This window comes from Homalodisca vitripennis, chromosome 1, assembly GCF_021130785.1.
Source record: "Homalodisca vitripennis isolate AUS2020 chromosome 1, UT_GWSS_2.1, whole genome shotgun sequence".
In the NCBI taxonomy this organism is placed as follows: Eukaryota; Metazoa; Arthropoda; class Insecta; order Hemiptera; family Cicadellidae; genus Homalodisca; species Homalodisca vitripennis.
Genome location: NC_060207.1, coordinates 90,238,412 through 90,251,976, shown reverse-complemented (window position 1 = coordinate 90,251,976; position 13,565 = coordinate 90,238,412). Strand labels below are relative to the sequence as shown.

The 13,565-nt window shown below is 31.3% G+C and overlaps 1 protein-coding gene across 2 annotated transcripts; it reads left to right on the top strand.

The window, feature by feature from the left end:
• The first annotated feature begins 3,158 nt into the window (after positions 1-3,158).
• LOC124366350 lies at positions 3,159-13,436 on the top strand. 2 transcript variants are annotated; one of them, XM_046822854.1, is made up of 5 exons: positions 3,159-3,296; positions 4,267-4,448; positions 4,970-5,210; positions 11,832-12,013; positions 12,838-13,436. In XM_046822854.1, the coding sequence occupies exons 1-5, from the start codon at positions 3,261-3,263 to the stop codon at positions 13,085-13,087; spliced, it is 891 nt and encodes a 296-aa protein (XP_046678810.1). In that variant the 5' UTR covers positions 3,159-3,260; the 3' UTR covers positions 13,088-13,436. The 2 variants fall into 2 exon arrangements, with proteins under 2 accessions (XP_046678810.1, XP_046678801.1); XM_046822845.1 differs by having other exon boundaries at positions 3,160-3,296; positions 4,053-4,448.
• Positions 13,437-13,565: the final 129 nt, after the last annotated feature.

Genomic DNA, 13,565 nt, shown 5'->3' with positions numbered 1-13,565 from the left:
TAAGTACAGAAAAACCAATGTGTCATGTTCCAAGTCTCTTGTACCTTTCTTAAACAAGTTGTCGCACAGATGGACAAATAGGCGGAGACGGCACAATTTTTAGAAGCACCTTTCAGGTTATTATTAGTAATGAGTTATCTAAATATAAAAGAAACAGAATGGTGCCCCTCAGGGTTCCAAACAAGGTTTCTTGTATTTTTAATTTTGATACACATGTGATTAGGTTTTATATTTATTATATATAAATATTTATTATATACTTATTATTTATATTATACCTGTACATTGGTACACTTTGGTTTTATATTTTCATGATAGTCTTATTCTTTTTAATATAAAACGACAAAAACTATCAAATTTAAATAACGATTTTTAAAATTATGTTTGATTAAATTGTTTTATAATAAATTTAAGAAAACTTACAGTCAAATGTATAAGAAACATTTTTTTACACAGAAATTGCTACATAAATAATTAAAATTGAGCTATACGTAATGACTAAATAATTTTTTATGTCTGAGCAGTTATTAATAATTAATAGTAAATGGAATGAGTTTTAACTTGTGTATATATATATATATATATATATATATATATATATATATATATATATATATATATATATAGAAATAAGAGTTGGGAGTTTCAATTTAGTAGGCTAATCAGCAAAGAAAAGTTAAAGTAATGTTTAATATTTTTTAATATCCCTGTATATATGATTTATGAAACCCTAAAAAAGGTATATAACAATTTATACAATAAATACAACACTTTTTTGTCAAGAACAAACTAAATCTATTCTTTCTTTTTTGAATAAAATGTAGGAGCCATATGTTCATCTTCATTCTTCAAATAGAGTTCCATATGAGACCAAATCACATCAATGTCATGAATTGTTTCTCTTATTTCCCTAATGTCTCTTTTGGTCCAGTGGCTGTAAGCATTTAACAAAATCGAATCTTCAAATTCAACATTTAGAAATGGAGGACCACCTTGTTTCTTAATTGCATTGTATACGATCCGTCCATCTCTCCGATTCATTCTAACAAATGTCCGCAACCATGAGATATCTTCCCAGTACACAAACAAATCACGCACAAACTGGTGGCCAGGAATCGCTGTGGGATTCTTTAGTGATCGGGTAATATTGTTCCCAAGCTCTACTAATTCAAAGATTGTTGGTTTGTGTTCGTCATTTTCAAACGAGTCGTCATCACCAATTATTTTGATTGTTTCATCATTCGACTTGGAAAGAGAAAACAACAAAATGTATTGAAAATAAATGAACACAAGCAGTATGAACATTACACTGAATAATAAAGATATAAACTCACTGAACTATCCAGCTGTATCAAAGTAATCTCTATAATTGGTGAGTCTTCCCCAGTTTGATTACTTTGTACCTTGTGTTGTATAATATTTCTTAAGCTCTATTTTTTATATGAATCTTGAAATACTGCTAATGTCTTCATTGGCCAATGGATTCTAAAAAAAAGTTAAAATGCAAACAAATAAGTAATTACAGATTGTTTGTTGTTGGCTGCATAGTTTTTTTATAATGATGAAATTACTCCGAGTGCAGGCTGAATATAAAATCAGTAGAACATAAATGATTATTTCAATAAATATTAATGGAATGATTCTCAAAACATAATGAGTAAAAATGTTTCGTATTTCTGATGATGTCGTTACTGTTGTGTGATGCCTTTGAACAGCCAAGTTTGATCTTAAAATAGAAAATATGTCATCAATTAGATCAATGATAACTTTATCAAGAATTTTGGAGACAACCGCCTCTATATTGTTTCATAAATAACCACGTTTTCTAACAATTATCTGATAATTTTGTATCAGAAGTTATTCATGAAAATTATTAAAATTTATATGCAGATAATGTGCTAAACCTAACCAAAAACTTTAATTTGTTCAGAAATGTGCAATGTTAGGACCAGTTATTTGAAAAATTTAATAGTTTTTTAAGTTTAATTTAATAATTTAGTTTAATTATTTACTGTTAAGTGCTTAAAATGGAATAACTAATTTTACAATATAGAAACTACATATTTTGTGTGCAATTTATCAAACCTTTCAGTATTAAAATAATAAAATGTGTGTTCCTTGTCACTAAAATAAGAAAGTAAAACATCCACTTAAATAGATATGGATATTAATGTTATGGAGAAATAATCATGCTGTAATAAATAATATGCTTTTTTAACCTGTTGATGAGTGCATTTTTATACTGTATATTACAACGGCTGCAACTAAATGTTTATTTGGCCAGTAACAAACCATAGGGAAATTGGGAAATTAAGTGTTCTAAACTCTTATACATAAAATTCATCTACATATGACTACTAGATACCACCAACATACAAAACTATGCATTTTACACCAACACTACTGAAATAACTGAAAAATTAATCAAATACTTATCTACATATAAACAATACAAGATAATGTAGTAGCCTGTAATTCTCAATAATAGCCTATGACAAATGCTGTACTTCTTACTAGACCAAAAGATAAATGTGTGCTGAATTATTTGACTATTTATCCTGTCAATTATTCATTTAGTGTAGTTGGCAACAGGATAAAGAATTTATTACAGTAAGTATTTAAATACAACCCTAAAAATATATTTTACAAGTTAAGTTTGTCTGTTGCACAACTTTTAGATTTCTTTTTCTTTTTTAGTACTCCTTTCAAGTTTTCACATAAATCTTTACTTGTATAAACAATACGATTGTATTCTTTTTCTTCTTCTTCTCCCCAGTCAAAAAACTTCATAAATTTTTCAAAAGGTATGTTTTCCCAAATCCTGTGATTCCTATATCTCAGCAACTCTCTTGTCATCCACTCCGCTGTTACTTCACCATCGTCAAGAGCATCCTCCAGGTCCATTAGCTGATCCATGTACAATGCTGCAAACTTAAGCAAATTGAGTTCATCATCAACATTTGGCAAAGCTTTTTCGTAGACAGCTGTTATATTATCAGCTAGCTCTAATAGTTTACCATATGTGTACTGACTGACTGAGCTTTGTATCAGAGGAAAAAGCATGAATATTGCCAAGTATTTCATATTTCTGTAATATTTGTGTGGTGAATGGATCTTACTGATATGAGTCATCTGATTGGCGCATAGTAAATGGCAGATCTCACACGGTCATAATCTAACAACACAAAAAACGTATTGATGCATTTACGTTATGTTGGGAATGTGTAGTACTTGCATGGATAATACTTTGTTCTATAAATATGAGATTAATTCATACCCACAATTGTTTAATAAATGTGAGTATCTGGTATAAAACTACTGTTTAAGTTGTTTTACAATAAGAGATTTCTTCAATTCAATATTTATGTTATGCAGTACACTTAAATGAATAAAAACACAAAAAGTTGTATTTGCAACAAATTTTGCTGTTGCAAATTTTAGTTGAGTGTTCATAAATATAAATTTTTGCTTTTAATTAAGTGTTTATGATACAAGTTTTAAAATTTATTTCAGTCAGTAACTTTTTAATACAGTTTTTGCAACTTAACACAGATCTGAAATTGGAGTATAGGAAATATTTACGTTGAAATTCCTTCAGGAGTAGCTTTATTTTTATGTATGTTAGCTCATATTCTTCTCAAAGTAAAAGAAATTAAATGTACTTTCTTAGAACTGGTTCATTTATGGTTAATATTGCTTATAAAACTATTCACATACTGAGTTTTAGGTTTTAATACTTCTGCACCAAAGCTAAGAGCCTTAGCACTTTCACTACCACAAGTTAAAGCAGCAGCTTATGGCATACACCGCAATACTAATTTTCTGAACATTGTGTCACTTGGAAGACAAAGTATTAAACATGAATTTTTTATTAAAGCTCTTTACTGATAGTTTTATGTTACAGCAGTACTGATGAAAAAAACAAATTTGTTTAATTCAGGCAAACATTTTTAAGTCCTGTTACAGTACTATACTATGTATTAATAAATTTTAATCACTATAGCACAATGTTTTATACAACATAGAATTTATAAACCTTTATTTCATTATAGATTCATGATGTTATCTAACTGTCTTGAAAAGAAAGATTTTATGGCCAGAGTCTACTCATGTATTCCAAATGTAGAAACATACTGTTCTGTGAAACATGCAACTCCTAGTTATATAACACTATACTACTGACAAACTGCTACCAACAGATTGTTGTCACATAGAATGCTATGGACTGTGGTATTGTCTGTGCTGATAGTTTATACAATCTGTCAGGCCGAAGTGGAAGAGAAAGATGAGTATGATAACATCCAAGAGGTCATCTCCAATCTCTCAAAGATATATGAGGATCCGACCAAGTCAACTCATAGGCATCTTCTAGAAACAGGCATCCTTTACCTGGACAAGCTGCTTTACCTAGAGGATGCAGTTAAGGAAGGAGTGCCAAAAGCAGAAAGGTAATTCTAAAATTAATATTTCAAATATTGAAAATTAAATACTACCTGTATTATTACTTTTCATCACAGTTTCTGAAAATTTCAGGAACATTGCAGACACCAAGATTAAGCATTATACACTGAGCAACTTCTCTTAAGCTAGCACAATCTAGAAACTATTGAAAATACACAAACATTTAATATTCAAATTTTCAGATAATTTAGAGGAGATACAATATTTTCCGTTCAATTTAATACCTTGAAAATTGTTCTGTAAGGTGAAAGTAATTTTATTCTACCATATACCATATAAAAACATCATATATTATGAGCCATCACATATCCATACTACCCCCTTATTATAAACTGCACACTCTTCCTTTTAATTTGCCAGATAACTGGTCTTTATTGGAATAAATAAATCTTAGATACTAACAAAACTCTATTGATGTGGACTGTCTTTCATTGACCTACACTTCACTAGAAGATATCTTGGCGTTATACTGCAACAACAATTACAAATGTATCAAGAACTGTCCTAGGTTGATCCGAAAGTTGCACAAAGACGGGGCTTATGACCAACTGAAGAGTGTGCCCTTCAAGATTCTGATCAATCATTATGGATGGAACAGTATGGAGGTCGCAGAATATGAGAACATAGTTCACAGAGCCAAGGAGATATGGAGATATTTCCTGGATGAGATAACTTATGGATCTTTTGAAGCATCAACAACTCCTGTCATCAGGCCAAAAAATGACAAGAATGAAGATCGCTCAAAAAGAGTAAGTAACAAAGAAATTTCAGTTGTTTGAAATTTTTAAATAATGGTATTAACACTTTGACTACCGAGCAGTGCTATATCTGATGTGTAGAGCTCAGTAACATTAGGCTTAAGTAAACTGCAGTAATGAAGGTTTTTAAAATAATGGATGTTTTAATTTAATGGATAAGCAAGGTAGGAGTCGTAGATTACAATAAGACCAAATAGATGGGCTATGCCTATCTTGCCAACATTGGGGCAGGTGAAGCCAGGTCCGCCATGTTCTCGTGGGATAGAAACTCAAAACTACGCTCCGATTAGTGTAAAAATTCAGTTCTCCCATTTCAATCAACTCGTGATCTACCCTACTTAGAATAAAGAAAATACTTTGAAACTTGGTATGAGTGAATTCCATAAGCTATGGATGCCTGTGGTATCATTCAAATGTTCAAAAAATTTAGTTTTGCAATTTAAATAATTAAATAAAGTCGAGAATTATGTTTACATTTTAAAACTTGACATAAAAAAGTTAGTCGGCTGCTACTTTTGCCGTTTTTTGGTCAGGCAAGTTTAAAAACGGTGGAAAATGTTGTTGAATAGATGAAGTTTTCAGAACATATTTTCTTTTTTAATTAGCTCTTATGGTTTGGCCAGAAAGTTATTGTTTGTGAGACGTTAATTTACGAGTGCCGCGACCGTTTGGAGCTCAACGCTCCGTGCGGTCCATGCCGGGGCATCTGTTTCCTCGTATCGTACATTATAGCATATTATAAAAAGTGAGTAGAACATGCTTTATTTGTACTTGTTTACAGTAATTACTTCAAATAAAATCACATAAGTTATATAATTAATGAAGGAATTCAATCTGAGTCAATACTCTAGACAAGTACAACTAAGAGTTTATTTGCTATTTATTGTTTGCATATATACTATAATATGAGCAAAGTTTGTATATGCGGGTAAATTATTAGATGAGGGAAACATGACTTTAAACCTTATAACCCTTCAGCTAAAAATATCCCAAAACGCAATATCTAAAGTTTATGTTTACATATTATAACAAAATGTATAAAGGTTTAATAAAATATTTTGTTAAGTCTGTAAACATTATTTTATTATACAATTAGTAAGGCAATAAGTAAGATTTATAGATTAATTATAATAAAGTATGGAAAATTACTTAAATGTACAATAAAATATAGTTTCAACTTTACAACTCAGTTAATTGTAACTAATCTGTAATACTCAGTTGTGAAGAGGAAGAAGTTTTAAGTCATATATTATAAATGTTAGTTTATTGATCTTTTTCAATTAAAATTGCGTTAAAAAGGAAGAAAATATAGAAATAGATTTGTTTTTAGGTGACCATTTCCAACCATGATGACAAACAAAACAAAAGACAAAAACTACAATACAATTGAAAAACTTGAACAGTTTAAAATTCAATGAACCAATTATTGCCACATGAACGTTACTGTTTTCAAGAGATAATTTCTAAGTTTGGTTTTGTGTATTGATTCATTGAATTTCTTTGAAAAATGGTGTAGTCTCAACTTAAAATATTTCTTAGCTATTGCCTTTATAAGAAGTACAAAATGGTCAGTAAGCGGAGTGTATCAGGTCACTACAGTAAGCTCGACAAGGGCGAAGTGAAGAGCGGGGGTGCAAGGCGACGCTCCTCAGTAGGGTGACTCACGCCTGCGCCGCCATATTGTTGAGTATTAGCCGCACCGCAGTGGCTTCACCTGCGAGCACCCGATGTCCTATCTATTGGTCTTATTGTAATCTATGGTAGGAGTACACCATGCCATGTGTCACATAACAAATGACTTTGCTGAGGTTACATGCAAAATTTCAAGTTGTTTCTTAAGGCTACATATGTTATTAAGTCTCATGTTAAAATGTCATGATTCTACAAAGTTTATTTATTCAGTGATTTTTTTCATTTCCATTTCGGTTACCCATAAGACCAATGTAAAAATGCTTGCTAATGCCCAGCCAAATCCCATGGAGTGACACACACCATCATTGAACTTGATGTTACTTACATAGAAACAAGCTTCGTACAAAACTTCAAGTCTAAGGATTAGTTTGTTCTAGAGATATTATGTGGATAGACAGAAAAGTTTTTCAACAAGCCCTTTGAGTGAATGAAAGACTTCTCAAACATTCAGCCAATAAATCATATTTGAACTAATAATATTAAAAGGAAAGGCAAAGAATGTTAAAGGTAGGAAAACCACAAAAAATACACATCAAATGTGCCAAAAGTGATGTAGCAAAAAATCTACTAATTCTTAATGTCATTAAAGTATTTTTCTGTTACTTTTACATTCTCAAGTGAGCAAATTGCAAGAAAGATTACGAAACTTTATTTGAGCTCATTGAATTGTATTACAGCTGGATTCAATCATAGACATTTATTTAATTTTATAAGTTTGTCCTATAAACCATACAAATATTTTTTCTAGTTTAAAATTAATTTTCATATTTAATAGTATGGTAGTATAGTATAATATTGAGACTATCACAGACCAATCCTGGTAGCCAGTGAGATTCATATAAATAAACCATATTATATGAGGCTTATTTTTTCATTTAAATGCTTGCCTCTTAATGCTGTACACCAGGGCTGCGAGTCAGTTTTATGTGGCCTGCCTTGTTGCCAAAACAATAAATTTGTTTACAAGCATTTTAAATATTAAATAAATACAAATATTGAGAACCAAGCAGTCCAGCCGATTTCACGTAGAACGAGCCGTATTCATTTGGTGGAGTATGAGTGTTGAAAGAAGTAAAGTAGTTGCTGACAGATTTCACTGACTACGGTGGTGGCTGCCGGCTGGCGAATAGAGCGCGCATAAAGCACGGCGCAGCGCGCGGTGTGGCAACGTAATCCCTACCCAACTCAAGGTCACCACTCGCCACGTGACTTGTTTATTTCCACTACCTCCCCACCCCAACCCTGCAATCCTAGTGCTACTACCCGTGTGTCTCTATGCAGACAAGAGTGTTTGTGGTGTCAGTCTTTACGTGTTGAATTCTGCAGCAGTTGAATTTTAATAATAGTGTGAATTATTTAAAAACATTATATCGCAATGTGTAGTACCAAAAAGAGGAAGAATGACAATGAGTGTCGTATTTTTAATGAGAAGTGGAGTGAGCAATATTTTGTTGTGAATAACAGAAACAGTGCCTTGTGCCTTATTTGTAACGAATAGCGGTGTTAAAGGAGTACAACATCAGAAGGCATTTTGACACGAAACACGGACAAAGTAAATATGCTCAGCTTTCAGGTAAACTTAGAATAGAAAAAGTAGATGCTATGAAAGCATCTTTGCCATCACAGAGAAATATATTTACTAAACGTAATGATGAAAATGAGTCTGTTGTAAGAGCAAGCTACAAAATTGCTCACATTTTAGCTAAGGAAGGTAAACCTTTTAGTGATGGTGAAATAGTCAAAAGTTGTATTTTGAAAGCTGTTGAAGAGCTTTGTCTTGACAAACTTTCTTTGGTAGGCTCTATTAGTCTGTCTTGTAACACCATGACTCGCCGAACCGAAGATATCAGCAAAGACGTCTACAACCAATTAATGTTAGCCTGTGAAAAGTTTGAATGTTTTTCAATTGCTTTGGATGAATCCACGGATAACTCTGATGCAGCTCAGATTCTACTGTTTGTAAGAGGTGTAAATAGTGAATTTCAAATTACCGAAGAACTGGCTGGAGATCATTCAATGAAAACTACTGTAACTGGTGTGGAAATATTTTCTAAAATTAAGGAAACTATTTTAGGTCTCGGACTTGATTTTACAAAATTAAAAGGAGTGACTACAGATGGAGGTAAAAACATGAGTGGTACCAAAACAGGTGTAGTTGGAAACGTATACAAAGCAGTGGAAGGCACTAGTGGAGAGAAACCCATCATACTACATTGTATCATCCATCAGCAGGCTTTGTGTGGAAAAAATTTGGAAATATCAGAAGTGATGGAAATTGTTGTGAAAACAGTAAACTACATACGGTCGTCCTCCCAAAAACACCGCCAGTTCAGAAATAGACAGTAACTACCCAGACGTGCCCTACCATTGTGAGGTCCGATGGCTTAGTAGGGGTAAAGTTTTACAACTTTTTTTTAACTTCATGAAGCAATAGATATTTTTATGATAGAACAAGGTCGTCAAGAGCCAGTACTTTCTAATCCGGTTTGGTTGTGGAAGTTAGCATTTTTACTTGACATCACAGTGCATATCAACTGTTTAAACTTAAAACTACAGGGATCTAATTCTCTTGTTACCGATGCAAACCATCACGTAAATGCTTTTAGAAAAAAACTGGCCCTCTTTGAGAAGCAGCTAAGTAATAAGAATTTAGACCACTTTGAAACATGTCAAAATTTTGTATCTGAAGCTAGTGTGCCGTTCCCTTCTGAGTTCACTGCTAAGGTCGTCAGCCAATTGAGTCAGCAGTTTAACAAAAGATTTGAAGATTTTGACAAAGAGTGTGGTAGAATCAAAATGTTTCAAAATCCATTCAAGTGTGATATAGATACTGTGCCTCCATCCCTTCAACTTGAAATTATTGACCTAACAACAAATGAAACGCACAGGGAAAATTATCAAGAATGCCTTAAAAGAGGCATCTGTTGTCTTTCTATAGTGCTTTGCCGGAAGAAGATTTCAAGAACATAAAGAAGTTTGCTCGAACCATGGTTTCGTTGTTCGGTTCGACTTATGTATGTGAGCAGGCATTTTCCAAGATGAACTTTATCAAATCAAAATTTCGGTCATCCCTTACAGATGAACATTTAAAATCTTTATTAACGATTGGGACCACTAAGTTTGAGCCTAAAAGGAAAAATATTCTCAGCACTAAGCAATTCCAAGGATCTCATTGAACTTTTTGTCAATACTGGTATTTTGATTTTAAAATATGTAAAACAAAATAACCTTACTTTTTGTCATTTATGGTGGTAATTTGTATGTCCTAGTATCCTGGTAGGATTAATTAAAATCAATGCATTCAATTTATTGGAGACTTTTTTATTGTTCCCTCAGAATTAGAGCAAACATTCAAAAGTCTGAGTTTATATTTATTTCTACTAAAAGAACATAAAAACATAATATATTATAAAGCTTTACCTAACAACTAATAAATAATAAGAAATTATAATAATCAGGAAACAAGGGCCAAATAACCTTAAAACTCATATTTTGCACAAGATTTCTGGAACAAACTCCGGACAATACATTTTGTTTGGGGTTCCAAATCCCCTTGGATGTTGGCCCACCTGGCCATAAAGGCTTTACAATGTGGCCCTTGGGTAAAAAAGGTTGGGCACCCCTGCTGTACACTATACAAACTAAATAGGTTTTAACATTTTTAAGTCCAAGCAAATAATTTTTTTAGAACTATCAGTATTAAAAGAATGCTCTCAGGATATTGTTAGCTAAAACAATTGGTTTAGCAGTTTTAAATATATTGCCTTTTCCCAACAGTTTTAATGAAATTAAATCTATAAACACCAATGATCAATTTTTTTTAATTGGGTTTTCAATTTAAAACAAATCATATATATGTAAAACTATATTCTTGTCTGCTTCAGTGATTATTTCTTACCAGTTCATATTTTGTTCTTCAGGTAACATTTTACAGATGAAAAATATTAGCCAAAAGGATTGTAAACACTGAATGTTTATAATCATGTCGCAAGTAGAAATCTAGATAACAATGAAATGCTGTCATGAATAGTTGTAAATTGTATGCTTTGATCCTTGAAATCCCAATTTTAAAGTACAAAATGAAACTAGAAATCCTAACTGAAGGAGTGCACAGTTTTTAAAACCGAACCTTTGTCAACATATAGCTTAAGATTCAGATAAGGATCTATAGACATTTCTGGGACAGAGTCTACACTAAAGATTGCTATAATTATGTAAAACTGTTACAATAATATTTTAGCATTTCATGCTAGTATTTTAAGATAACTGATTTTAAAATATGTTTTGGGTCATGGAAACTTCAGTCTATCTGATTTGCTATCATTTTCTGATCTTTTTTAATACATAATGTTTTATTCAAGTTAAAACTGTCAATTTCATTAAAGATTTTAGTGAAAATCAAGATTAGTAACTCAGATAATTCAGTGTTATTCAATGTTAAGTGGATTTATTATAACCAATAAACAACATAAGACAGGTTTTCTTGAATGTTTTATTATTGATACAGACTTTATTGAGTTGCATAATCAATGTTCGATAACAACAAAATTGAACTCATATAGGTTTAGATTATTTACTAATGAGTATATATTAATCTGTTATAAACGACATTAAAACCACCAAACAATAGAAAATAAATTATTAATACTATATAAATAATATTGAAATGATACTAACATTAAAAGTTAAACAAAATAAGTTGTATCACATGATTTTTGCCATGGGAATTCAGTACATCAAAAGGTCATATTCTAATTATATATTTCAAATAATGTAACATACTGTATGACATGCAGCTCCGAATTATGTAACAAATATTATTGACAACTTGGTACAGTTGCTACGAATACATAATTGTCATCATATAGAATGCTATGGACTGTGGTATTGTCTGTGCTGATAGTTTATACAATCTGTCAGGCCGAAGTGGAAGAGAAAGATGAGTATGATAACATCCAAGAGGTCATCTCCAATCTCTCAAAGATATATGAGGATCCGACCAAGTCAACTCATAGGCATCTTCTAGAAACAGGCATCCTTTACCTGGACAAGCTGCTTTACCTAGAGGATGCAGTTAAGGAAGGAGTGCCAAAAGCAGAAAGGTAATTTTTGACAATTAAATACAGTATTTAAAGGTAAAATGTAATTTACGATGTTAAACTGCTTTAATGTTTCCATAGTTTGCTGCAGAGGCATTCTAATGTTACAAGTTAATATAAGACTTTTATAGACTAGATTATCTTGTTTTTTAATGAGATAATCAATGAGATAAAAAGAATTTACCAGGCATAAATAATTAGATGAATAAAGAGATTGTTTAAGGATTTTAACTAACATTTACACAAACTAACTGTTAAGTGCTAACACACCTTTGTAACATTGTAACAATTAAAACATTAATTTCTTTAAAAAAAATTACTCAATTATTTTGCAGTGACTTTTTAAATCTTTTGTTATAAAAAATAAGAGAAATTTTCCAATAATAGTTACATCTGCTGACAATGACCCACAGCAAAAACAAAAACCAAGGGTATTATGGTTTATAATTTCAAACTGTTTTAATTTGAGTTCTATATTTCCCTGTATTTTGAATAGTCTATGTAAATATTGGTTGATTCTTTAAAAATTAATCTTTCATATTCTTTTACAAAATTATTCCACTTATTATCTAAATATATATTACAATTCAATGGATATATTTCCATTTATTCAAATTCCATATTGACCCTTTAGCACAAATTCCATCATGACTGTTTTTTTTTTTTTTTTTTTATTTAATCACCCTCTCTAAAGATTAGTTACCTACAGAAATCAAATGAACAACCAGCATTCTTGATCCATGTAATTTTGATGAAACTTGACAAGAAACACTTTAACAGCATCATACTGTTAAAATGATGACAATAATGGTTTAATCAATTTTCAGATTAATACGTAAACTACACAAGGACGGTGCTTACGAACAGCTTGTTAATGTACCTTTCAGCATACTAATTGGCCACTATGGATGGAACAGTATGGAGGTAGCAGAATACGAGAACATGGTTCACAGAGCCAAAGAGATATGGAGATACTTCCTGGATGAAATAACCTATGGATCTTTTGAAGCATCAACAACTCCCGTCAATAGACCAATAATAAATGATGAGACTCTAGAAAGTTCACAAAGCGATTAAAAATTATGGTGATAACCTACTAAAAAACAGATTATTGATTGCAAATCAGTTTTATTTACTCTCAACTAGTACAAATGTAATTAATGTTAGGGGGATTCAGTGCAACAACAAGAGAAGGAAGCACAGAAGTTGTCACACAAATGATGGTCTTGTTCTAAAATAAAATTTTATATTTACATAGGATGGACTTAAAAGATAGCAACTGTAAAACTGTAGAATTAATGAAAAATAAGTTTTGTAATAAATACAATTAATATAATTATTTGTGATTGTATAAAAATCACAAATAATTTAATTATATATGAATTTACCATCATATGAGTAAAACAATGTTCTGCATGTATGTCTATTTTTGCATATAGAGATCTTTATATTTATTAACCACACAAGAATTCTGAAACATGTTTTAGCATGTTGAATGTGGTAGACACGTTAGTGCGTTATGTTCATTATGACTAGTCAATATTACTCAGTACAG

Bases quoted from the DNA above. Each gene is read 5' to 3' on its own strand.
- LOC124366350 (XM_046822845.1), top strand. From the start codon at position 4,216: ATGCTATGGACTGTGGTATTGTCTGTGCTGATAGTTTATACAATCTGT. The intron at 4,449-4,969 runs GTAATTCTAAAA...GAACTGTCCTAG, and splicing joins GGAGTGCCAAAAGCAGAAAG to GTTGATCCGAAAGTTGCACA. The intron at 12,014-12,837 runs GTAATTTTTGAC...ATCAATTTTCAG, and splicing joins GGAGTGCCAAAAGCAGAAAG to ATTAATACGTAAACTACACA.